This window comes from Podarcis bocagei, assembly GCF_964188305.1.
Source record: "Podarcis bocagei genome assembly, chromosome: 9".
In the NCBI taxonomy this organism is placed as follows: Eukaryota; Metazoa; Chordata; class Lepidosauria; order Squamata; family Lacertidae; genus Podarcis; species Podarcis bocagei.
Window position 1 is genome coordinate 51,849,455 of NC_138134.1, and position 25,342 is coordinate 51,874,796.

The window sequence follows — 25,342 nt, forward strand, 5'->3', positions numbered from 1 at the left end:
CATGAGGAATGGGAAACTCAGCATATACAATGGCTAGTTCATTCTACCCAAGGCTAGAGTAGAGGACTGGCCGCTTCCTTCTTTCCAGCTACTAACTCAGGACACACCAATAGATCATGTATATGTAGACTGTGTACACAGTTAAGTACGTAGTAAATTATTTTTTAATAATATGAAGAAAGAGCCAAGTGCATTACCAAGTTCTTCTCCATTTCCTGCACAGGCTTTATAATGAGACCAGTGTATTGTCTGCCTTGGTGCATCTTCTGTTGATACAGGTGTACCATCTGGATTTGCATAAAACAGCAGTAATGGCTGATAGTGACACCGAATGCATTTGGACACCACATCTTTCCATTTTGTTCCAACCTAAAAAGTTATGTTTTCATGAGATATATAAGTAATTCAATTTAGTTAAGTAATAGTTATAATTCAATGATGATAAAATAGATATAATCTATATTCAATTGACACTTAACTTCTCAGAGAGATTATTCTGACTTCTTAAAAGAGCTACTTTCATGTCAGTGTTTGATCTCTTTTCTAACAGTGAAAACTTAGTGGAGTAACAAATTTCCTTTCATTTAAGTGCCACCTTGTCAGAACTACATATAAGTATTGCATTTTACTTTTGAACACATCTAGGCAGTTATGTAGAAAGATCACCAAATCAGAACAGCTAAACTTACCTCTTTCACATTAGCATCATCAAACAGCACCCATTTGCAACTCTTGGTATGAAAGGCAAAGGCACAATAATGTTTGCTTGCGTAGCAAATCATCCCCACGAGATAAAGCTCACTATTTTTGGCATTTTCATCTGTAACTCTATAGAACAGCTGCAAAAATGATTCATCAGTCAAAAAGTATGGTAGGCTAAAAAGCATGAAAACTATGTAACAAAGCTGAAAAATGGGATATAGCTCATTACTTCAGTTAGCAGTATAGAAACAAACTGTAGACAAAATCATTGATGTGAAGAATTGGTCGTTCTATGATAATTAGTCACCTTTCCCAGCATTGTAATTTACTACACATAACTGTGTATGTAGTTGCTATTGATGACATGTTCCTAATTGCACCATGACTGGACCATAACAGGGCAAACTCCTTCAGGCAATCTCAAAAATGATTCAGTCAATTTTTTTGCTCTGAATCAGGATTTCCCATCTCCTTAAATTGCTCTAAAATTTGTTTGTGTCCTACAATCTTTAGTCAGAGAACTGAAAAAGATTAAGAATTGTTGGGTTTTTTATTGAATTGTTACTGTTTTTAAAAAGTTATTTATACTAGTTTAGCTAGACTATAACCCACTGCGCTAAAGTTTTGTTTTGTTTTGTAGAGGTATAAATACCTTAAATTTTAAAAACTTGTTTACTTGCACACATCTATAAATAAGCATGACTCATCTTGTAAGGTGGCATCTTTGTCAACAGAAATGACTTTGTCCACACAATACAATATTGTCAATACAACACAAAATTTACAAATAGATGTAGCATTACATGTAATGAAAAGTATTAGGGACTTAACAAAGATATGCTGTCCATTTAATTGGGAGTGCCTTATTAATCAAAATATTTTAAGTCTATTGACAATTAACCAGCCAGTGCCCTGATTGTGGAATCCACCTGGCACTTCCTTTCGGTGCCAGGTGAGCACATTATTTTCCAGGGCTTTTAAGTAAGCTTGTTCCCTGATGAAATTAAACATTATTATTTGCTTTATCTTTTGTTAGTTGGTGACCAAGGAGATCAGGTACCACTGTTAAACACACTATCTGCGAAATACATCCACCCCCCCGGACACGCTTACCAAGAGTCAACTATGATGTTATTTTGACACTAGGCAAACATCTTGTGCTACATTCAGCTAACTTTATTTTACAGGATTTCATACATTTATTGTACTGCATGCCACCTGGAGACCTTACTAACCACCACCAATGAATTTTTCAAAATAAATGTTTTTAAAAATTGTAATAGAAAAGTGGCATGGAAACTCTAAAATAGTTTTATTTGTATCTGTTGTATGTTATCTTGTTTTATAAAGTCACACTTTAAAGCAACTTAAATTCTGTAGACATATTGCAGCATTTTATGGTAACTGAAAAGAGGACATTTCAAATGTTAAGGTGTTTTTTAAAATAGACTTTTCCTCTTTTCAGCTTGCAATCCTATGCACATTTACCTAAGATAAAGTCTCACTGAACTCAGTGGGGCTTCTGAGTAGATATGCATAGGATGGCACTATGAGACAGGAATGAATGAGCACCTCTTTGGTACACAAAGCTTTCAAAAGAACACAGAAGTTCTTAAATGGTGAGGATGACCCAAAGCAATTATATTAAATGCTGTTGCTCAAATACCCCTGGAAGATAAAGTTGTGTTGCCAAATTCCGGATGACATCTTCTGTTAGGTCAGAATGTTCTGAATCCCAGACTAAGCCAATTGTGACAATTTCAGGACAATTCATGAGAACACGTCGGATTTTTATTTTTTGGCCACAGTTACTCTAGAAAAAGGAGAAAAGATAAAAACTAATTAGTTTAAATCCTCATGGTTTATCTATTTCACATTGAATTCAGAATAAATGTTACAATATATGTCTCACAATTACTTAACGGCATGTTACTTTAGCAACTTATTATTTAGATCTAAAATAAACACCAAACTAATCATAATTATGCCTTATTCAGCTGAGTTTCTTACTACTACTTTCTACAATAGATTTCAGAAGACAGAGAGATAGATTACTGTTATTTAGACCTCAGATCACTGCTATTTGACTGACTTGGATATTTCTGCAACACATCCAGATACAGTGGTACCTCGCAAGACGAATGCCTTGCAAGACGAAAGAGTTTTTCGTTTTTTGAGTTGCTTCGCAAGATGAATTTCCCTATGGGCTTGCTTCGCAAGACGAAAACGTCTTGCAAGTTTGTTTCCTTTTTCCTATGGGAAACCGTTTCAATGCATTCCTATGGGAAACCGTGCTTCGCAAGACGAAAAATTCGCAAGACGAAAAAACTCGCAGAACGAATTAATTTCGTCTTGCGAGGCACCACTGTACTGACAGAATGAGGAGGGAAGTAATTGAAGGCAAAATATTATTTTTGTTCGGTAAGTCATGCCACTGTGTTTTATAAAGCATTATATTTTACTCTGCCTTCTTAAGCCCTTTACTACCACATAATTTACATCTGAAAGGTCTAAATCACAACAGTTATTTTCAGGTCAAATTATCTAAATGACCATTCCTATACTTCTAAGTTTGAGTGTAGGAAGAGTAATAAATTTTATGAATATAAATTAATTTAGCCGTGTGCACAACTGTATGCACTCTAAACAATAAGCACACTGTCCTGCCCCATATATAGAATCCAGTAAGGTACATCAATTTTAAAAAATAGATGCCCAAAGCGACTTGCTTCATTTGAGAGCCAGAGGAAAATAAGCAGTGGTCCTCATTCCCACATCCAAGAGGCAGTTTCCTATCTTCCTGAGGACCTTGTCCATGCCCTACTTGCCTCCTACACTCAAGCCTTCTTCAGGTATTCATAGACACATGGCAGTAACCCCATGAAAGAGAAGAGCACTGCAGTATGTGCTCATGGTGACCAATCTCAAAAACTGCCTGTGGATTAAGAGAATGTGTGCAGCAGGGTGGCCTACTGAATGCATGTGGGGTGTGTCCCTGTGAGCTGGAACTCCAAGCAGGCTATCTGTGTGTTTGGTACAGTGAGCTGCTGCAGACATGCCCCCAACCCAAAGAGAACCTTTGGGAAGAATCTGCACAAGTGGAGGGCAAATGTGTGCGTTCCTATTCTCCTCCTTCATGGGATTATCAGCACATGTTTTTTTATCAACTAAAGAAGGCTTCAGAATGTGGTAATCCAAGGCAGTTTTACAATATTAGTCTAAATTAAATATAAATCAATGAGCAAGAAACAGACCAAATTCCCTTTTCAGTTATGGAATGTTCAGCTTCATCACTTTTATGAAGTTAGCCCAAACAGAAACATTTTTTGTTTACTCACAGGACAGCTCCTGAAGTCATCAGTAGTATTTGCAGTCTGAAGCAGTTCTGCAAACATTTCAGGCTTGAGCCGCTCATGTCTTTCCAACATCCTATCAACTTCATTGCTGCAGAGAAGTAGTAGTAAATTTTAAACTTAGCATATGATACTATAGTAGCAAACAGCTATTTTCCGCTATTTGGCCCATGTACTATACAACAAATATGGGTGTTTTAGAACTCTAAAATCTTAATCTATGCAGAGAATGAAGAATCAGACAGAGGTACTATGTATGACAAGGAATAAGGGAATGATATAACCATTACTATTTTGCACCCTAATTTCTTTTGAAGGATTTCAAAAATCAATAATATTTGAGAAATGCATTCCAGAGTAACCAGCGCTCTGCCATCCCGCGATTCCCCGACCTGATCTGGAGGTTGTGGGGCTGGTGGGGGGGAGAAGCAGGCTTGCTTCTCCCACCCCCAGCCTCCAGATCAGGTCGTGGAATAGCGGGATGGCGGAGCGCTGCCATCCCGCGATTCCCCAACCTGATCTGGAGGTTGTGGGGCTGGTGGGGGAGAGAAGCAGGCTTGCTTCTCCCACCCCCAGCCTCCAGATCAGGTCGTGGAATAGCGGGGCGCTGCCATCCCGCGATTCCCCGACCTGATCTGGAGGTTGTGGGGATGGTGGGGGGGGGAGAAGCAGGCTTGCTTCTCCCACCCCCAGCCTCCAGATCAAGTCGTGGAATAGCGGGATGGCAGAGCGCTGCCATCCCGCGATTCCCCGACCTGATCTGGAGGTTGTGGGGCTGGTGGGGGGGAGAAGCAGGCTTGCTTCTCCCACCCCCAGCCTCCAGATCAGGTCGTGGAATAGCGGGATGGCAGAGCGCTGCCATCCCGCGATTCCCCGACCTGATCTGGAGGTTGTGGGGATGGTGGGGGGGGGGGAGAGAAGCAGGCTTGCTTCTCCCACCCCCAGCCTCCAGATCAGGTCGTGGAATAGCGGGATGGCAGAGCGCTGCCATCCCGCGATTCCCCGACCTGATCTGGAGGTTGTGGGGATGGTGGGGGGGGGAGAAGCAGGTTTGCTTCTCCCACCCCCAGCCTCCAGATCAGGTCGTGGAATAGCGGGATGGCGGAGCGCTGCCATCCCGCTATTCCCCGACCTGATCTGGAGGTTGTGGGGATGGTGGGGGGGGGGGAGAAGCAGGCTTGCTTCTCCCACCCCTAGCCTCCAGATCAGGTCGGGGAATAGCGGGATGGCGGCGCTTCGCCATCCCCCTATCCCCCGAGCTTGTGGGGCTGGGGGGGGAGAAGCAGGCTTGCTTCTCCCCCCGCCAGCATCCAGATCAGGTCGGGGAATAGCGGGGTGGCGGCTCTGCACCTCCCCGCTGTCCCCAGCTTTTGGGTGCAGGCTGCTGCCCGCAAGCCTTGCGAGCCCGCGGGACATCCCGCCGGGCTTGCAAGACTTGGGATAGCTTCCTGAAGCCTGGAGAGTGAGAGGGGTCGGTGCGCATGGACCCCTCTCGCTCTCCAGGCTTCAGCAAAAGCCTGCATTCGCACCATAGGACGCACACACATTTCCCCTTCATTTTTGGAGGGGAAAAAGTGCGTCCTATAGTGCGAAAAATACGGTAGCTCCTGCCATGGAACATAAGTCAATCTTGCTTCCTGTCATCCCAGTGGGATTCAATTCCTATCAGTCCAAATTGATGCCCTGCTCTTGAGGGTGAAAGACAAGAACTGATTCAATTGCCTGGTTCCTACAGAACACTGAGCCATAGTTTAGGGCTACATGAACTTCCCTGCAGAAGTCTTGTGCTCAAGCATGCCGCTTCCCCTCTCCTCCTCTAGCAAGTGCCAGAAGGAGGAGATCAAAAGCATATGCTACCTGATTTATACTTATAACCTGTTGTTATGTCCAAACTAGGTTAAGAATTATGTTTTATTAGAACGAACCAGAATCAGATAGATGGTGTGAAATGTTACTGCAGAGGAAGGGTAGATGTAAAATATGTTGAATGTGCATATTTTCAAACATGACCCAATTCCACTGCTTCCTCAAATGTCACTGAATCCTTAACTCTTGCAGAATAGTCATCTCTCTCGTTTCTCTGTTTTATTGTGTTACAATGTATTTAGGATATTTCAAATAAATAAATAAACCAGTGATTTAACTTTTGGTACAACACAGGAAAAAGGACCATATAGCCTGTAACCGTAGCAGTGTCCTAGGAAGGCTAGTTTAATCCTCATGTAACAGGTGTTATGGAAATCTGTACAAAAAATGTGTATCCCTTGGAGTTAGTGAATTTTTAAAGCATTATTCAGTTTATCAACAAGGTATTGAACATACCCACTTCCATTCTATTCTCCACTATTCCTTGAAATTCCCAGTTCTCATACTATGAGAATCTGGAAATAAAAAGAACAAAATGAAAGAGGTCTGGGGAAGAATAAAGGAGAAAACAAGGTCTCTTACCATAGAGCTGTTGTTGAAATGTAACGCACAAATTCTGTGAAAGGCAAAGGATCTGAAGATGCCCCACAACTGCGACATACACACTACAAATAAAAGAAGTTTTAATTTTTGTAACTTTGGAAACTTTAAGAGCACTAAATTCAACAACAAACACAAACCTTACCTGTTCATATAATGTCATAGCAAACTTCTGATGGGAAATGCAGGATTTAGAAGTACACATATCTGTTTCACTGCTTGGCACTATGTGATAGTGAATTCTCTCAAGGATGTTTTCCTAAACAAAGGAATGCATTGATTCATTTAATAGATTTATATCCTGCTTTCCCAGCAGTCAGACTCCCTATAATGCTATGCCAGACTCCCATGCTGAAGGTCCAGTACCCTCCCAGATACCCTCATGCCACATGATGGTGAAGCAAAGCACAAGGCACACTGTTTCTTCACTTGCTATGAATTACAGTTCACTTAACTCCAGGTAATGAACAGTAAACAATGTCTCCAACAAGAATTGTATTAAATATATACCATCTGTATTCTTCTCAAGTCTGCCTTTTTAAAAAAAGGCTATAGAACTAGTGTCCAAAATATTTAGATTCCTTTCAATTTATTCTCATCCTAAACCCCAGTGATACCAGACACCTACAGGTTAAGATGCTTCAATGAGAGCTGTGAATATGGCTCTCTTGTATCCAAACTAACCATATCACTGCCACAAAGTATCAAAGACAAATTTTAAAGAAAAGCATAATATCAAGCTCTTACAAAACATTCTGCTGCATCATCCATGAAACCAAGTTGAAATCGCTGTTCATCTTTAAAGCTTTCAGCCAAGGCATGCCTCATATTATTTGATGGGAGTGCTTTTTCTCGACTGTGCTGGAACTGTGCAAATATAGTCTGAAAGTCAACAGTACCATTAATTAATACTTCTGAATAGCCAGTTTTTAAATAGGCTAGCATACTCCAATGGTTTCTTCATCTAGGAAAAAATCCAGTGATGTCTGATGTATTGAACACAGTGCAATACCAAATACTACTTCTTCTAGTAGAGAAAAAACCTATTACCTGTCCCCTCTATTGGGCCATGTTTCCCATTTTCTGCACAACTATACCTTGAAGAAAATAAATGGGATTTGCAATGAGACATTGCCCTAGGGCGGTAGCAATCCTTGCACTGGTGAAGGGAATGTAAGCGCCCTCTGAATCAGAAACTATCAATTTAATCTAACAACCTGCTTCCCTCTATGTCTAATCAGTAGTCTCCAGAAAACCCAAAAGCAGTGCATGAGGACATTAACCAAATTCCACAGTTGCTCCCCCGCAGCAGGTATACTGAGCATGGAAGTTCCATGCAACAATGACAAGTTTCAGTATATCCTCAAAGAAGTGTTCATGCTCGGATTTCTAGCACTCCCTGCTCTCCCTCTCAAGGATATGCTAATAGGGATTTAAAGAGACTCCCCTGTCCCCTCTTTCCCAATTTTCTAATCCATATTCCATTGCTGTAATTACAACAGCATACAAAATACTTAAGTGGCAGCAATTATAGTTGTTAACAAATGCTCCTTTACAAAAACAAGTTTTGAATCATGTTTCCCTTGAATAAGAATTTCAAAATCTCTTTATGAACTGGATACTGTGATTCTAAACTTACCTTTAAAGCACAGAATATGCAGGCATCACCCTGACAAACATGTCCTGATAGACCTCTTAAACTTCGCCGAAATATGTCAAGTTGCCATAAAACCTAAGATGAGGAGGCAGAAAATAAAAGCTTCAATTTCTTCAATAACGTATTTGTCCACATATATAGTTGAAGGCCTACAATAAACTGATCTTTCATTACAGTACTGATACACCATGACAACATGGAGTACTAGACCCCGGATCCTGCAATCATCATCTGAGTCCCTCCTTTATCTGCTTCCTCTGTGGGAGGTCCAGAGGACTGCAACACAAGAATGGGCCTTTTCTGCAGTGACTCCCCTCTTGTGGAATGCTCTCCCCAGGGAGTTTCACCTGGCACACATATCTTTAGGCATAAGGCAAAACATTGCTCTTCTCCCAGGTCTTCGGCAAATTAAACAATCTATGGCCTTTTAAACTGTGGGGAGAGTGGTATTGTTTTTGTTTGTTATTATGGTATGTATTTTTGTAAACCAGCCTGTGATCTTTGTATGATGGACGGTAAAATGAATGATGGTTCAGAGCAGGGATAGGGAGAACCTGTAGTCCTCCAGATGTTGCTGGACTACAATTCCCATCATTCATGACCACTGATCATGCTGCCAAGGGATGCTGGGAGTTGTAGGCTCATCATCTCTGGTTTAGAAATAGGATCCTTTTAGTTGAAACATTTTAGTTGAAAAAAATTTAAGTTATGCATATGCAAATTCAAACTACTACTTGTTAGAAGGGAGAATAATTGGAAGATCAAAAACTAAGAAGTATTAGAATTATCACTGAAATACTGTAGCTACTTTCCCCCATGATAGCTGAAAGGTTATCACACACAGAGCTGTTTTCAGTGGCTGAGATGACCAGCTATGGTTCAATTTAAACAGTGGTTTGTCTCTAATACAGCAATTCTAACTGCTGAAAACATCAAATCAAGCTTTGTCTGCACATGTAATTCTCTCCATGAACAAATCCCAAATCCGTCTATCCTATCTTACTCTTTTTGAACAAATACTAGAAAGAAGGGATACAATGTCAAAGTGCAAAGACATTTAAAGTAGGACTATGAAGAAAACCTAATGCCAGCATGGCCCTATTTAAATGCATATATAGCAGTGCATATTCACTCCAAACACATCAGTTACAAGTTATCCTTTAACTTCATTTAATGTGCATTCTAAAATGCTCTCAATTTACTTCTGATGGTAATTTATGTTCACATATTCTTGAATCTTTTGTAACTGTGTGTGTGGCATTAATAGGCTAGTAAAAGAAACCTATTAAAGGCTTTTCAAAGGAATTATTTTCTTCTTACTTAAGCAAAGCTTGATAACACCCATGCTGAAATGCTGATCAATTAAAGGGAAAGTTTTCCAATTATGAGTGATGTATTCAAGTCTGCAGTCCTACTTTGATTAAGTGGTACCTCTTGGCCAAGGAAGATAACCACTACTTCATCAACCTCTGAAAACACAGTGTCAAATTTGTTTAAATACATGTGGGTAAGCTCCCGTTGCTCTGTCCCCAGCTTCTGCCAACCAAGCAATTCGAAACCACACCAGTGCAAGTACACAAATAGGTACCGCTGTGGTGGGAAGGTAAACAGCATTTCCATGTCTCCTACCAAAAATGATTAAATGACAAACATTGATAATATGTGCATACTAAAGCAAAATGTAATTTAGCACAACTAAGATAAAATTCAGTTGCAGCTTAACATGTATTTTCTATGGAATACAAATGACCACAATATTATGAAGTCCTACAAATTCAGCGTAAGTAGAATAAGAGCCTATTCATACAAACAAGCAGCAATTATCAGACATGCTAGCTACCATACAAGGGAAAATGGCAGCCCTTTCTGGAAAATACACCAGCTCAATAATGGGAAGCCACTGTGGTCATTTGCTAGCCTTGTGGGTTTTTTTTAAAAAAAGTTTCAAATTACATGAAAGTTATTTGTTGGCCTGAATTGCTTAGCAAATACATTGGGAGACTCAAGGTTAGGAACAATTAGATTAGCATATATATGCTTCATAGAAACATTGGTTTCAAGAGTCTATAAATTATATACAGCAGACTTCAATTTGCTGCTGGCTGTTGGGTTCTTGTGGACTCACCTCCTCACCACAGTCACTATTGCCAATTCACTTGCATCCCCTCCTTCTGGAACCAAACTGTACAAAAGGCAAGGCAAGGAAAATGGAGGCTGTTGCTCCTTCTCATTCTTGCCACCATGTACAATCTTGGAAGATACATAGTGAATGGGGGGATGCATTTTAAAGATATTAATAGCCAGCTTTCAATATAACTTATGAAGCTTGTAGGCTTAATCTGATTGGACACTACGTGAAATACAATGCTGGACTAAATAGGTCTTTGAGCTGTGTTTTATTGCATTAAATATGAGGAGTTCCTTACCTGTACAGCACTATTAAGAAAGCAACTGTTTTGTCCTGGTTCATTTAGCAAGCCCTTGGTAGGCGCCAAAGACATCACACTTCCAGGTTGATATACTTTCCCAAGGTTTCCTCCAGGTTTCCTCAAGAACTTTACCCATGCCATTATTTAGGAAACAGTGTTTATAAAATAAGACTGAAGGATTCCAAGCAAAGCAAACCTAGTCCTGACAATTGCCTTTAAGTTACGGCATTGTGTTCAGAAGTCCAAGTCTTCAGATTGCATTAAGTCAATATCGCATCTGCTCTTTTTATTTAAAAAAATAAAAATAAAATAAAATGTGAAAAACTTTGTTCTGATGAGTAGATCATGTAATATTATGATGATAAGCCATACAAATACTTATGGACAATCTTTATAGCATTTCACCTTTTCTTCTTCTTTAATATTAGTGCAAATGACTCTTTGGAAGATAATTTTTAAATACTATGGCAGCTTTATATTGAAAAAAACCAGGAATTATTAGCTAGTTTTAGCTATAATCAGTCTTTTTGCAGGTTGGTTCTTTCTCTTCGTTTTAAGAAATAAATCACATTTCTTCCTGTGGTTTGCAAAAGTAATTCCACTGTGTATCTGTCTTCTTTCAAAATCTGTAAGGAGAAAGGGAGAGGGAATCTGAAATTAGCAAAAGAGTTGAAGTACACAGCTGACAGCAGCAAAGACAGAACATAGATGGATACACAGGGCTTCTTTCTATTCCAGCTATTTAGTTGGGATGAAGAGATGGGTTGTAAGAGCTGAAGAGAGAGATGGTAAGTGGATTTAATAACTTCAGTTTCCAAGACCATTTCACCATTTGGAATGAGTGATCCCAGGAATCTGTCAGAAGAACATACAGATGATGCAACATGCATTTCACCTAAACATTTGCCAATGGAACCTTGGTATAAAGCATCTACCAAGTATAATACATCTACCAGCTGATTAAAAAACTTCCTAAAATCATCACCTCACATTTAACTACTTTCAACTACTACAAAAAGAGAGCGTTAGCTAATCAAGGCATTTCTTAAGCTGACCATGTTGAACTCAATCATAGAAAAGTAGAATTGGAAGGGTCATCTAGTCCAACCCCCTGCAGTGTAGGAATCATTCGCCCAACATGGGTCTCAATGTGGGGAATGTAGTTATGATAATGGAACAGAAAGCTTTCTTTCTATGGACCTTTGAATTAACTTATCTTAAGATCCAGCTGTTAGCTTTCCTTTCCAATTCTAGGTTTCTATATACTGATAGCATAACATATGAAGTCCTTGGAGCACAAATACCTGTTGGCAGCCAACTCAATGTGCTTTTGGATGAAACTCATTACCTAGACCCATTTCATTCTGTGCCTAGGTTTGGTTTTACACTGAAACAGCTTTAGTTGCCCTACTGATCACTGCCAGGAGTTGGAATGCAACCCTGCTCGTCTCTTCCTTGCTCCCACAGTGACTTTTAATAAAATAAAATTCAATAACACAGGCTTTGTGGAGTGGGGGTAGAAGGCATAGATATAGGGTGGCTCCAACCTATCTACAGGGTTAGCTTCAGAAGATGGCATGGGGGGCTGCTCAACCCCCATGCCAGTTGTGCTGTGGGATCCCACAATGTTCTGTTCTATCAATCTTTTTAACATCTATATCAGAAATGGAGAATCTGTGGCCCTCAAAATATTGCTGGATTACAACTCCCATAATCTCTGACCACTTGCCATGCTGGCTGGGATTGATGGGAGCTGGAGTCCAATATCTGGAGGACCACAGGTTCCCATCTCTGATCTATATGAAGCCACTGACTGGGTGGTGGCATTAGGAGAATTTGGGTGAGGCACCATCAATAAGCTAATAATATTCAGCTCTACTTCTCTTGCCATTGAATCAGGTGAGAGTGACCAATGTTTGGACTTGGTATTGGGCTGGATGAGGATCAAGAAACTGAGGCTAAATCCCTGTAAGTCTGAGGTCACTTGCACCAGTGTTCTTGTGTTCAGACTCTGGGAGTGCAGACTGTTCTAGATGAAGCTGTACTCAACAAAGCAGATGTATTGCGTAGCAATGTCCCTTGATCAAGCTCTGTCATTTGAGACCCAGGTGGCCTTTTTCCAGCTTTAGCTGGTTCAGCAGCTATGACTGCTCTTGGATGGGGATGGTCTGCCCATTATCATCCATGCTCTTGAAATATCCCGACTGGATTACTACTAATATTATTCTGACAGTTACTCAGTGCTGCTCAGTTAGCTGTCTTTTTGGAGCTACAATACAATCAAAAGGATACACAGGTAATGAGTAAATCCAGAAGACAAAATAAAAACATTAGATAGTTGACTTCTGAGAAAAGATATTTGTAGTACTGAATGAGTGTAACTACAGATAAAGGCTGTACAAAAAGAGAATAACGTTACTTTGAACCAAGCCAACATTTTATGTATTTTTCCACCAGTTCTACAGAACTCTTTGTACTCATGCAATGGTATCATTTAAACAGCACTTCTTGTAGCAACTTGTTATTTCAGTTCCAGAGGTACTAGCACTAAATTTTAACAGCTAAGGTATGCTTAAAACAAGAGCCTATATACATTTCCACATAAACTGGAATACATCAATATACCCAAAATGTCAGATGAATGAAACATCCGAAGCAACTTGGTAGAAGCCCAGCATTACAATATATTTTCAAACACTAAATCCACCTTATGTGAGTAACACATTAGGTTTATCTCCCTATCCAACCTCTCACACATTTTCTGAACCACTCCACATTTTTTGTGCTTCTAGACCCAGATTCAAACAACAGACTGACATTTTTTCTTTTTGTGTGAGGTTACTGAAATAATATGTTTATGGAATTAACCAAAATTAGAGAAAACAAACATGAAAATATTCATTTCATCATTTGATGCTACGCACCGTGGGTGGTCTAAAAACAAAACACTGTCTGTTCTCAGAGAACCAATAATTATTACAAAAATGCTGACAAATGTATGCAGGCCAGTCTCAAAAGAACTTTTTTTTTGTCTGACTTAAAATACTGTTAGGAGTGGTAGCAAATACGAGATACCTTTACCAACACAAAGCTGTAAGGAATATTAACCCATGTGCAACATTGAGCAGAAGTCCAGAATAATTTGTCCTATGAACAGAAACTGCAAGTGGCTTTTTAACACCCAGAATCCCCATGTCAAAAAGGGTATCAGAGCTGTGAAAGTTGGCAACTCCAATGATCAAGGGGCTGAGATACTTTCCCTAACAACCGAAAGGCTGGGGCTTTTTAGTTCAGAAGAGGGAACATCATGATAGAAGTTAAGAATGTTGTAGAGAAAGCAGAGAAATGCTTCTCCTTTTCTCATACTATTGACACTCAGGCAAATTAAATATGGTAGATTCACAATAGTCAAAAGGAAGTAATACTTCACACATGATGCATAAACTTATGGAATTTCCTGCCACAAAATATAAATGATAGTCACTTGCTTAAACACATTAATGGAAGGTTTGTTTATTAACAGTTTGTTTATCAACCATAAATATCCATGATCAGTGGCCACACACCTTGGCTGTGGGAGAACTGTTGTTATCATGCCCTTTTTGTGCAATTTCAGGAAACTCCAGGGTGACCACTTTGGAAAATAGACTAGACAGGCCTTTGGTCTGATCCAGTACAGGTCTTATGTACTTAGCTAACAGTGGCAGGCCATTTGTAATACCTGCTGATTTAAATAGAGTTCCTGACATCACCCCCACTGTATCAGCCATTACCACCACTATTCTTCCATGATAAAGCAGCCACAACATGCAGCATTGTCTGACTCACTTATCCCAGTAAGAACAGTAAAAAGCACAGCAACTTCCATTTAATGAAGTTAAAATATGACCATATTGAATAAATATTTATTGACATAGTGCACTTTTTAGTTTAAAGGAGAGCTATCTCTTCCCCAAAACCCTTTAGATTTCATAGGACCTAGGATTAGACAGGGCCCTTCCTGTTGAACCTCCAGCATCTACTGAATATGTTCTTATTCCAGCAGGTATTTTAAGTAATTTCTGATTTTATAGTTTAACTGATTTAATATTTATTGTATTCAATCTGATCCGCACCACTCGGAGACAATTGTGATTTTAAATAAATACTCAGAAATTGCTTCTGACCCCCAAGAATTTACCTTTAGTGGAACTCTACTCTTGTTTGAACCTTGGGGGGGGGGGCTATGATTTCAGTTCTTCCTCCTTCTGGATAAACAGTCCCTTATGCAAATGGAACGAGCTCCCCACCACCACCACAGAAAATATACTTTTTTGAATGGTGCACATTGTTTAAATATGCAGTTTTGCACGACTGTGCTAAACTAGTGCTAGTGCATCCCTCTTGCAACTAATGATCTAGAGTTATTTTGTTTTATAGCTGAAGGTCCTATGTTATACCTAAAAGGCAAAAAAATTGAAATATTTTTACCCATTTTAAAATTTCAACCTTCTGCTCTCCAGAAAGCCAGTTGAAATAAAAACAAGTTCTACACTGCTTCCTCAATATGCTCATATTTCCATTCTGAGAAGTTTCCTCTGGAAGAGTATTTCATAGTTTCATATTGCAAAATGGTATACTATAACACTATAAGCCCATTCCCCTAGCACAGGCATAAGCAAACTCGGCCCTCTATATGTTTTGGGACTACAACTCCCATCATCCCTAGCTAACAGGACCAGTGGTCAGGGATGATGGGAGTTGTAGTCCCAAAACATCTGGAGGGCCGAGTTTGCCTATGCATGCTCCAGCAAACTAAATCTTAGAAGACTTATAAAGAACTTCTATGTCACAAGACTTGTGAATTTAACATCAAGATTCCAGTAATAATCTTTTCATACAATGCGCAGGGGTGGAACCACGTCCTGAATACATGAAGTCAGTTTTCAGGAAGGTGGAAATATTTACAAAAATAAATAAACGGGAAAGTTTTGAAAACATCAAATAACTATGGCTTGAGAGTTTCCACTTCTTACTCTGCAAGGTATTTGACAGATTACTGAAACAATGCCTAAATCTGATGTTTTGAATCTGGTTTGAAATGCTTCCAAGATTTATAGCCGTTTAACATTACTGGCAAATACTGCAATCTGATCTGCTTTATTCAGTTCAAAGTATGAATTATATTCACTTAAGACAATTGCTACAATATTTTTTTACTATTTGATTTTTCAATGGGTTTCTTCAGAAACGCTGGCTCCCTCGGCCTGAAAAGACGAGTACCGCACCCAACAGTCGAATTTGACTGGACTTAACCATCCAGGGGTCCTTTACCTTTATTACCTTTACTGCATTAAAAGAATAAACACATTGGGTATTGAAGCTTGGAGGAGCAAATACTACTGTGCTCAATTGGACCTGTTTTCAGAAAGGTACTTCTGTTCACTCAAGGGTGAAGGGCTCCAATTTCTGTTAATTCTCCCCACCCCCACTGTAGCCACCTGTGCTGCGCTACTTACTTCTATGAAGTGTGGCTTTGGGCAAGAAATATATCCCACCCAACAAACAAGCTAATACTGTACATGTATTTATCCATTCAATGCATACTGCAAGTATTTATTCATCCAAATACTGTGTTATTACCAAAGTTCCCTGGGTGGCTCTTTCACAAAAAGCATGAATATGGTATCTGAAAAACTTCACAGAAAACAAAGTATCAGTTCTACTGCTCAGTGAAGAAAACTGTAAATACCTAATAGTTATGTCACCCTTGCATTTCATAAGCAGTACAGCAAGCCACACATAAACTGCCTATAAACTTCAAAAGCAGTTTCCTTACTTAATGCCAATCACTGAGCATGTGTGTAACATCCAGGTTAAAAATTAACACTTATGTTAACACTTTTGAAGCTAGCCACATTAACAAAATGAAGTTTCATTGATTTAGCATGTTCATGAACATAAATACTCAGAATCAGGGTATCCCAAGTATTTTATGCAAACCACAAAATTTTTTTTAAAGAATATAGTATGTCATTTGCGGGTCTTTTTCATGCAAGAAGATCAACCAACTCAAATTAGAGAAGACACAGATTAAAACAGGGCCAAAAATCTGCTGGAAACTGACTAACACATACCCAAGAATGGGAAATCAGATACTGTACTGGATACTATGCAGATCCTATTCACACAGGTTTCAATGATCTGGAAAGGTTAAATTTAGCAAAACCTTGTCTGATGCAATGGCAGTCAAAACAATGGCCCAGTGCGTGGGCCAGTCTCTCAACCCCGGACCATTCCTCGCCCTAAACACGCTTTCCAGTCACAAGCATGCTGATTTCTTGCTTCTTCATTCGATGTAATAATATCTGCTGAAATTAACCATGGAGGGTGCTTTTGGGAGGAGAGGAGAGGGGGAAAAATCAGAAACCGTACCACACGCTGTGGGTGAGCGGCAGCATGTAAACACTTAAGGAAGGCTCCGGATTAAAGAGCAAGGTATGGGCGGAGAGTTGTCATAAGCCCAGCCATTTCAACAGCCAATAAACAGATACGGCTGGAGCAGAAAGCGTGAAGTAGTAAACAAGGAGGAAGAGTTTTTTTATTATTATTTAAAGGGTTAAAAAAAACGGCTTGAAGGGCTCGACAACCAATTGGAAAAATATACATAGGGGAGGAGAGGAACAGGTTCTTCTTGTTGTTTTAAAGGCGATGGTGGACGAGAAAGAAAGGCTTTTTACCAAGGAGACCCTACCCTTAACTCCCCCGCCTACCCCGCGAAGGGCCCTGGAGGGATGCGTGAGAATGCGACGGGTGGCAGCAGCAGAGGCGTGTCGTGTTTGGGGGGGGTCCCCCCCCGCATAAGAAGCCGACCAGCTCGACCACCAGGCATGCTGGGCCAAATCCGAGGGGGCAGCAACGAGCTGGGCCGTGAGGGGGCAAACTCAGCTCACACCCGCCGCCGCCGCCTCAGGCACCTGCCGCCGGAGGAAAAACTTTCCGTGCCAGGAAGTTCCAGGCTGGAGGGAAGAGGGTGAGGGTGTGTGTGTGGACGTGGAAGAGAGAGAAGCTGGCCAAGGGCCTCGCTCCCTACCCACCCCCCCCCACCCCCAGTTCTCAACCGGCCGGCTTTTCGAAAGGCCAGCCGTTGGCCACCTCGCTTCCCTTCCCCTCCTCCTACCCAGTCGTGCCTCTTCGGCCGGCGCTCCTCGCTCGCTCGCTCTCCCCGCGTCTCAGGCGCCGCTTCCCCCTCATGGGAGCCCCCCCACATCCCACTCCACGGCCACCTCAGCAGCACCGCCGCGTCCCCTGAGGGACCTCACCTCCTCCGGTGCGACGCCGCCGCCACGCCAGTCGCTTCTCCCCATCCCGAGCGCGGGCTCCTCCGTCCGGCAGGCGAGCAGACTATGCCGCAGGCAGGGCTCCTTCCCCCGCCCACCACCACCAGCACCAGGCGGTGGCCCCGCCCCCTCGCTCCCTCTTCGCTCCCCCCCTCCCCGCTGAGTAACTTTCTTCTTTCCCGCTTGGAGCGGCGACGCTCGAGCGCCTTCGCTGAGAGGGGCGGGGGGGAGAGAGGGACAGAACCTGAGGAGGCGGGAGGAGGAAAGAGAAGCGGCAGGGCGGGAGTTCTCGCGGGAGGCGCGCTCGCGCACGGGCAGGCCGGGCGCGCGCGGCAGTAGCAGTAGCAGCAGCAGCTGACTGGCGTGGGCGGGGCAAGTAGTCGGGGCAGTCTGGAGCGAGTTCCTGCTCATTCCGATGACTTCAGACGCTGAGGGAGAAGTGGGAAAGGGGAGGGGGGGGGAGAGAGAGAGAGCGCGGGGGAAATGCCGGCTTCCGATTGGGCAAAGGAAAGGGAGGCCGTAGGGAAACGAAGGCTGGAAGTGATTGGAAGTGCGAGGGCGTGACGTCATCTCAGGAGCATCCAACCCAAGCTCAGGGTTTTGCCCACTCCCCCTCCTTTAATCAATCAATCAATCAACCCCACAGAGCCGGGGACGGCGGTGGCGAGGGAGGTTGGACGCGCGCGGGATTCCGGTTCAGTTCATCCTGCGGGCTGCGCGACCCAGAGTGCTGATGAAGGATGCTGGGAAGAAGCCGAAGGTAGAGCTGTCAGCAAGCTGCGGAACTGGAGCTGGCAGCCTGCTGGATTTACCCACACTTCACTCTAAGGTCTCAGCATCCTTTTCTCACAGTGACCAACCAGGTGCCTCTGTACAAACCCTGCAAGCTGGACCTGAGCTGAACAGCGCTGTGTGCCCACTCACAGTTCCCCATAACTAGTATTGAGACACATAATTTCCCTGATAGTGGAGGTAGAACATAGCCATGGTGGCAAGTGCCCATTGATAAGGGGCAGGGCATTTGCCATCAAGCAGCTCCACTTTTCTTTCTTGCAGAAATCTAATGGATGGAACAATGCTGAAAACATGCAAATAACCCCATAAGGGGTTAGATTGAGGGCACAAGGAGAAGGGGACGACAGAGGATGAGCTGGTTGGACAGTGTTCTCTAAGCTACCAGCATGAGTTTGACCAAACTGCGGGAGGCAGTGGAAGACAGAAGCGCCTGGCATGCTCTGGCCCATGGGGTCACGGAGAGTCGGACACGACTAAACGACTAAACAACAACATACCCTTATTATTTTTATTCCGTCACACACACCACATTCATATCCTATTCTAGGGCTGGCAGCAGAGGCTGGTATTGGTGAATAGTTTAGGCACCAGTACTTTGGAAAGGTCTGTTGGTACCCACCCCTGACAAGCTGCCACCACCACTGTCAGGGGGATCCCCAGAGAAGTGTGAATCCTGCTTGGATGCTGTGACAAGACATGTCACAGTGGCAGCAATAGCTCCTAACATCCATGCAGGGAAGCAAGCAGCTGTCCAAAGAAGTGGTTGCTGCTGCTGCTTTTCTGTCTGCAGTGGGTAGCAATAGGAAATAGGCTGGGCACTGCTGCTTAGAAGGAGTGAGCAGGCAAGGTGAGACTGATCTTTGGGCAAGTGATGGAGGTTAAGAGCAGCCATTGCCTCCACTTCATTACCATCTCCCTCTGGGCAGCACAGGACGGGGATTTAGTTCTAGCATCTCTACTGTCAGGTAGAGCAGCTTCATAGGTTCCCTCTGGGAAGGCTAGACCTGTTTCACCCAGTTCCAGTGGCCATGCCATCTAGCACAGTGCTCCTCAACCTTGGGTCTCCAGGTGTTGGACTAGAATTCCCATAATGTCCAGCCAGCTTGCCCAGTGGTCAGGGATGATGGGAACTGCAGTCTAACAACATTTGGAGACCCATGATTGAAGAACACTGAGACAGAAAAAGTGAAGGTAGCACCAGATGCTTCTTGCCTGCTCAGGTCAGAAAGCTGTAGAGGTAGTTGCAAGGAGCAGTAGCTGCTGTCTTTGGTCACCTCCCTCTGGACGGTGTGGTGGGAGGTTTAGACCTCTCCAGGGAAGCTAGGAGAAGTGTCCACCACTTCTAGGAGAAGTGTCCACCACTTGCTGAGAGCTTCCCAAACCATGGAACGTGCTTTGCTTTGTCTTGTGCTTGGTCCCCTCTTCTTACCTCACCTAGTATCCCTTTGTCTTGCCCTGCCTAGCATATTTACCATCTCTCTTCCACTTGTCTCCCTATGTGCTCTCTCTCTCCCCCCTTTTCTTGTCCTTTTCTGTGAAGCTGGGAGCAAGTCCGCCCAGGAGAGTCATGTTTCCATGAATCCTGGCGCCTGGTTGAGGTTTGTGTAACTCTGATGAAGAAAATATATGCTCATCTGCATATCCTGCTGCGACAACATGGAATGTTCATAAGCATTACAGTGGCTAAGGGAATGAAACTGTGAACTGTTCACATGAAAAAGATCATAGGCCCCAGGGAAGGAAGTGTTGTGGAAGAGATCCAAGGAGAGGAGGATTCCAGGCATAAGGAACCCAGACATGGAGTTCATTGAGGGAGTGCAGAGTAGCCTAGGGCTATGAGTCAGAAACCGAAGGGAAGAGTAAGTAGAGGAGGCAGTGGCCACTGAAAAGACAGGCAAGCAAATTAACCTAGGTATTGAAAGGAGAGGTTAATAACAATGGGAAATCTTGGGGCTTAAGAAAGGTGAGAAAATGTATTCTGTTGCCTGAAGTATGATGTGAGATGGGGGCGGGGGATGGGACAGAAGGGTTGAAAAAGCATGGAGGAGGACTATGAACCAATGACTGATGTAAGCAGTCATTGACTGATGTGAGACTGGGCCACAAGACAGGGAATTGAGGGAAAGGAATGACCAGCATGAATCTGGAAAAAGGAGGATTTCACAAATGGCTTAAGAACTGGAGGGACTAAATATTATTGGAAGGAAGGACATGGACAAACAAGGAAGGTATGGAGGCTCAGGAACTGTGGGGCCATATTATTGCCATGAAAACTCTTATTATGTTTGGGTTTTCCTGACATTGGAAAGAGGTGACATTGTGCAATAGGGGTAAAAGCTATTGTGAATCTGTCCTGCATTGGAATTTGTTGGGAGCAATGTGATGGCGATGGCAGAGACTTCAGATTGGGTGGTCACAATTTTGTTGTTTTACTACACTACTTTGACCTTTCAGCAATAGCAGAAAGCAAGTTTATTCCGTCTTCCATTTTGTCACTGTTCTCATCATCACGTGGACAAAGCAGAAGTTGCACGGAGAAGCTGCATGGCAGTCGTATGGAGCATCTTTGGGGAACAGTCTCTTCTGCAGCTGCTAAAATGTCCTTTCTCACTTCTGGATTCCTAGATCCACTTTGACACTTGTTGGTTTGTTTGAATTTGTAGCCTGCCGTTCACTATAAGGTCTCAGGGCAGGTTATGGACATCTCCAGAACACAATTTAAGCATAGCTGCCAACTTTTCCCTTTTCTTGCGTGGAATCCTATTCGGAATAAGGGAATTTCCCTTAAAAAAGGGGGAAAGTTGACAGCTATGAATTTAAGTAATTAAAAATAAGTTTAAAACAGTATTTTAAAAGAGTTTTACAATAAAACAGAAGCGGGTACTCCATATCACTCAGCTGTATCCAAAGGTTTGGGCAAAAAGGTGCATCTTGACCTGTCAATGGAATTGGACAGTGACAGGGCCAGGTGCATCTTGGACAAGAGGGCTTTCCATGCACTGAGGGCCACCACTAAAAAGGCCCTTGCATATGTTGCCGCCCTGTAAACCTCAGAGGAGGACCCCACCTACAGATCTTTACAACTGGGCAGGTCTAAATGGTACAACAGGGTCCTTGAGATATCTGGGTTAGACTCAATACTCATGTTGTTCTTGCAGTTTTTTTCTAGCGTATACTGCTACCACAAGTAGCTCCAGACCACATGGGAGGAGCTCGCAATATTGCTATTCTGCATCTCAGCATCATCCTTTGGACTACTGGCATGGGCTCCTCCTGAGTGGTCCTGGGTTTCTTGTGCTACCTGCAAGCACAATAGGGAGCAGCACTGCTGTGATTTCACACTACTACTACAACATAAATAGTGTGCCTTAGATCTGCAGCTCCCATCATCTCTCACCAGAGTGGTGCATGCTCTGGTTATCTCCCGCTTGGACTACTGCAATGCGCTCTACGTGGGGCTACCTTTGAAGGTGACCCGGAAACTACAACTAATCCAGAATGCAGCAGCCAGACTGGTGACTGGGAACGGCCGCCGAGACCATATAACACCGGTCTTGAAAGACCTACATTGGCTCCCAGTACGTTTCCGAGCACAATTCAAAGTGTTGGTGCTGACCTTTAAAGCCCTAAACGGCCTCGGTCCAGTATACCTGAAGGAGCGTCTCCACCTCCATCGTTCTACCCGGACACTGAGGTCCAGCACCGAGGGCCTTCTGGCGGTTCCCTCACTGCGAGAAGCCAAGTTACAGGGAACCAGGCAGAGGGCCTTCTCGGTAGTGGCGCCCTCCCTGTGGAACGCCCTCCCACCAGATGTCAAAGAGAACAACAACTACCAGACTTTTAGAAGACATCTGAAGGCAGCCCTGTTTAGGGAAGCTTTTAATGTTTGATGTATCATAGTATTTTAATATTCTTTTGGAAGCCGCCCAGAGTGGCTGGGGAAACCCAGCCAGATGGGCGGGGTATAAATAATAAATTATTATTATTATTATTATTATTATTATTATTATTATTATTATTATTAGGCATACTGGCTGGGCTGATGGAGTCCAACAACATCTAGAAGGCCACAGGTTCCCAATCTCCGCTTTAAATTGATAAATGACTTCTGGCCGACATAGCTTGCAAGAAAAAGGCTAGATAAAAAAACATGTTTGAAAAATAGATATGTTGAAAAGGGTTAGACAGAAGTGTGGGGAAATAGAGATTAGTAGTGTGAGGCACCTTTAATGTCTAAAATGTAACTTTCCTCAAGATATCAGATTAGAAAAGCATAATTTTGTAAAAATAAGAACGAGGTTTGAGAAGCAATACAAAGGACAGTGTCTTATAACCATACCTACCTACATTCTTAGATTTTTCAAATTAAAGACAGATTTGATTTTGAATGGAAGGTCATTTTTTATAATGAATTTACATTTTATTCAATCCAACCATTGGGTATTGTTTAGTTGTACTACTCACCAGACAGTTTTCTTAAATTCAGTGGAAGAATATGCACTTAATTTTTTATTATTTCTGATTTCCTGTTGTTTTCTCTTTGAGATGCCTAATAATGTTGCAAATAAATACACCATGCAATATATATTGGTTCAGTTTTAACTTAGTTGGCCTAAGCAGAATAGCATCATCACAAAGACATGAACTCTCCAAGGCAATGTTTTCTGGCCTTTTCACTTTTTTTGCTTGGTAGCCAATATCCTAAGAGAAATAGCTGGAGCATGTCAGCAAATTTGTGAGGTTGACGCAAGCAATGAAAAGATCAGTTACTTACCCTCTAACACTGATTATGTTTTGTTAGGAACACACTTTTCATAATACAGTGTCCAGTTCTAGCATTGCTCTGTCATGTGGTGAGATTATTGCAGTTTGCACAGTAGGGAACATTAGGAAGTTTACAAAACAAGTGCTCCCTAAATTGTGGGAGGCTTATTTGTGTCATTGAATTAGAAACTGGATTACCAAGGAAATGAGACGGCTTTTTACAAGGCACATACAGCTCTATTCCCACCTTTGTTCTTGTTTGTATTAATTCAGGTCTGCCTTCCCCTCTGTTGCTCCAAGCCCAGTATTAACATTAGTCATGATAAATAAAAGAAAGGCACCCTGTTTCATTGGATAGCGAATGGATTTTTTTGCTCTGGCAGGTATGTGCCAGGGATTTTCATAGAACTTACAAAAGAGAACAAATTTGCTTGAGGCAAGTTAAGGGTGAAAGCAATGTGGTTGAAATAAACAAAGCAGCAGCAGCAAGGTTTATTACGTGACTTCTCTGGCTACTGGGAAATGCACAGGAAGGAAAAAACCCAAGAGCGACTGTTTAAAGTATTTACAAGTGTGCCTGAAGCTAAGCTTGTAAGAACTGGAGGATACACACGGGGTGGGGGCGGGGAGTGTTCTGAAGAAATGTACAAAGTGAGCTGGGAGGCAAAATTTTGGGCTCTGTCATGATGGGTCATACAGCAAGATGATGGCACCCAGTCAGAAAAGATAGGAAAAGAATAAAATCAATAATAGGCACAATACAGCATGGAATTTATTATATGGATAGGAAACTCAGCATCTTTCAGCCTGAGGAAGGTTCCAAGTTAGAGGAGAAAATCAGTTCAGAAGACTGGTTCAGGCATAATAACCTTGGACTTATAAACCATGGCTGATCAACCCAAGAACAAGCTATATATAGTACCCCTGGGTATTCTTTTCTCCCCCTGACCCCCTCCCCCTGAGGGGGTGAGATCTGAGACCATGACTTGCTTAAATCACATTTTTCTATTACATCCAAACCAGGAAATTGCTTGAGTCCCAGCTTATTCACCAGGATATGAATCTGGGATTTAATCTTTGTTTCATATCCTGGTTACTAAAAAGGGATTGAGCCACAGTTTCCTAGTTTAGATTTACCTGAAGGTCAATCATGGTTTAAACAAGCCACAGTCTCAGCACCAACACTTCAGGTAGTCTGTAGAGATTTGATGTAACTAGGGTAAACTGCCTATAAACTGCTTTTCTTGTGAACTACTTAGAGGTTTAATTACAATCAAGCAGTACATAAATTTTGTTAAATAAATAAAATGTAACTCATGGGCATTAATCTGATTCATCTGCAACTAAAAATAGAATCCTAGACTTGCATACCCAGAAATAAAGTCCCTCTTTCTTCAGGGGAGCTTACTTGCAGGTAAGTGGGTACAGGATTGCAGCCTAAAATCCTTATTTAGAATTAAGGCTATATAAGTCATGTAGAAAGCTCCCTCTATTATTGCTTCCTCAGGCCTCAACCCTAAATGATGACTGATTTTTGTAAGCCACTCAGATATTTTTTAACTAAAGGCCAGTATATAAAGGCCATAAATAAATAACTTCAGTTTCTCCTGTGTTGTGAATGATTATTTGTCTGTGGTATGGTAGAGCAAGCAGCTGGGCTTTTTCTGGGGGCAAAATCTGAGTTTCTGAATGGGACAGATTTAGGAAGTAGCCCATTAAGAAGTGGACAATCCCAAATATCTCATTGACACAACTTCTCCCTTTTAGAGGAGGAAGTGCCAATGTCTCTCTGCTTTTGTTACTCCCCTATTCGTATTATGTCCTATTAAGACATATTTGAATGAAATAAAGCACACA

The 25,342-nt window shown here is 42.2% G+C and overlaps 1 protein-coding gene across 1 annotated transcript in view; it reads right to left on the reverse strand.

Moving 5' to 3' along the window:
* Positions 1 to 18,046, reverse strand: part of USP53 (ubiquitin specific peptidase 53) — a 30,471-nt gene extending 12,425 nt beyond the window's left edge. The window contains exons 1-10 of the mRNA XM_081208058.1: positions 17,909 to 18,046; positions 10,605 to 11,233; positions 8,161 to 8,253; positions 7,269 to 7,403; positions 6,667 to 6,780; positions 6,504 to 6,586; positions 4,041 to 4,146; positions 2,369 to 2,515; positions 690 to 839; positions 198 to 369 (exon numbers count right to left, since the gene is read on the reverse strand). Of these exons, the coding sequence (XP_081064184.1) occupies positions 198 to 369; positions 690 to 839; positions 2,369 to 2,515; positions 4,041 to 4,146; positions 6,504 to 6,586; positions 6,667 to 6,780; positions 7,269 to 7,403; positions 8,161 to 8,253; positions 10,605 to 10,748 (1,144 nt within the window). The 5' untranslated portion in view covers positions 10,749 to 11,233; positions 17,909 to 18,046. The remainder of the gene's footprint in view (positions 1 to 197; positions 370 to 689; positions 840 to 2,368; positions 2,516 to 4,040; positions 4,147 to 6,503; positions 6,587 to 6,666; positions 6,781 to 7,268; positions 7,404 to 8,160; positions 8,254 to 10,604; positions 11,234 to 17,908) is intronic.
* Between the last annotated feature and the right edge of the window lie 7,296 nt (positions 18,047 to 25,342).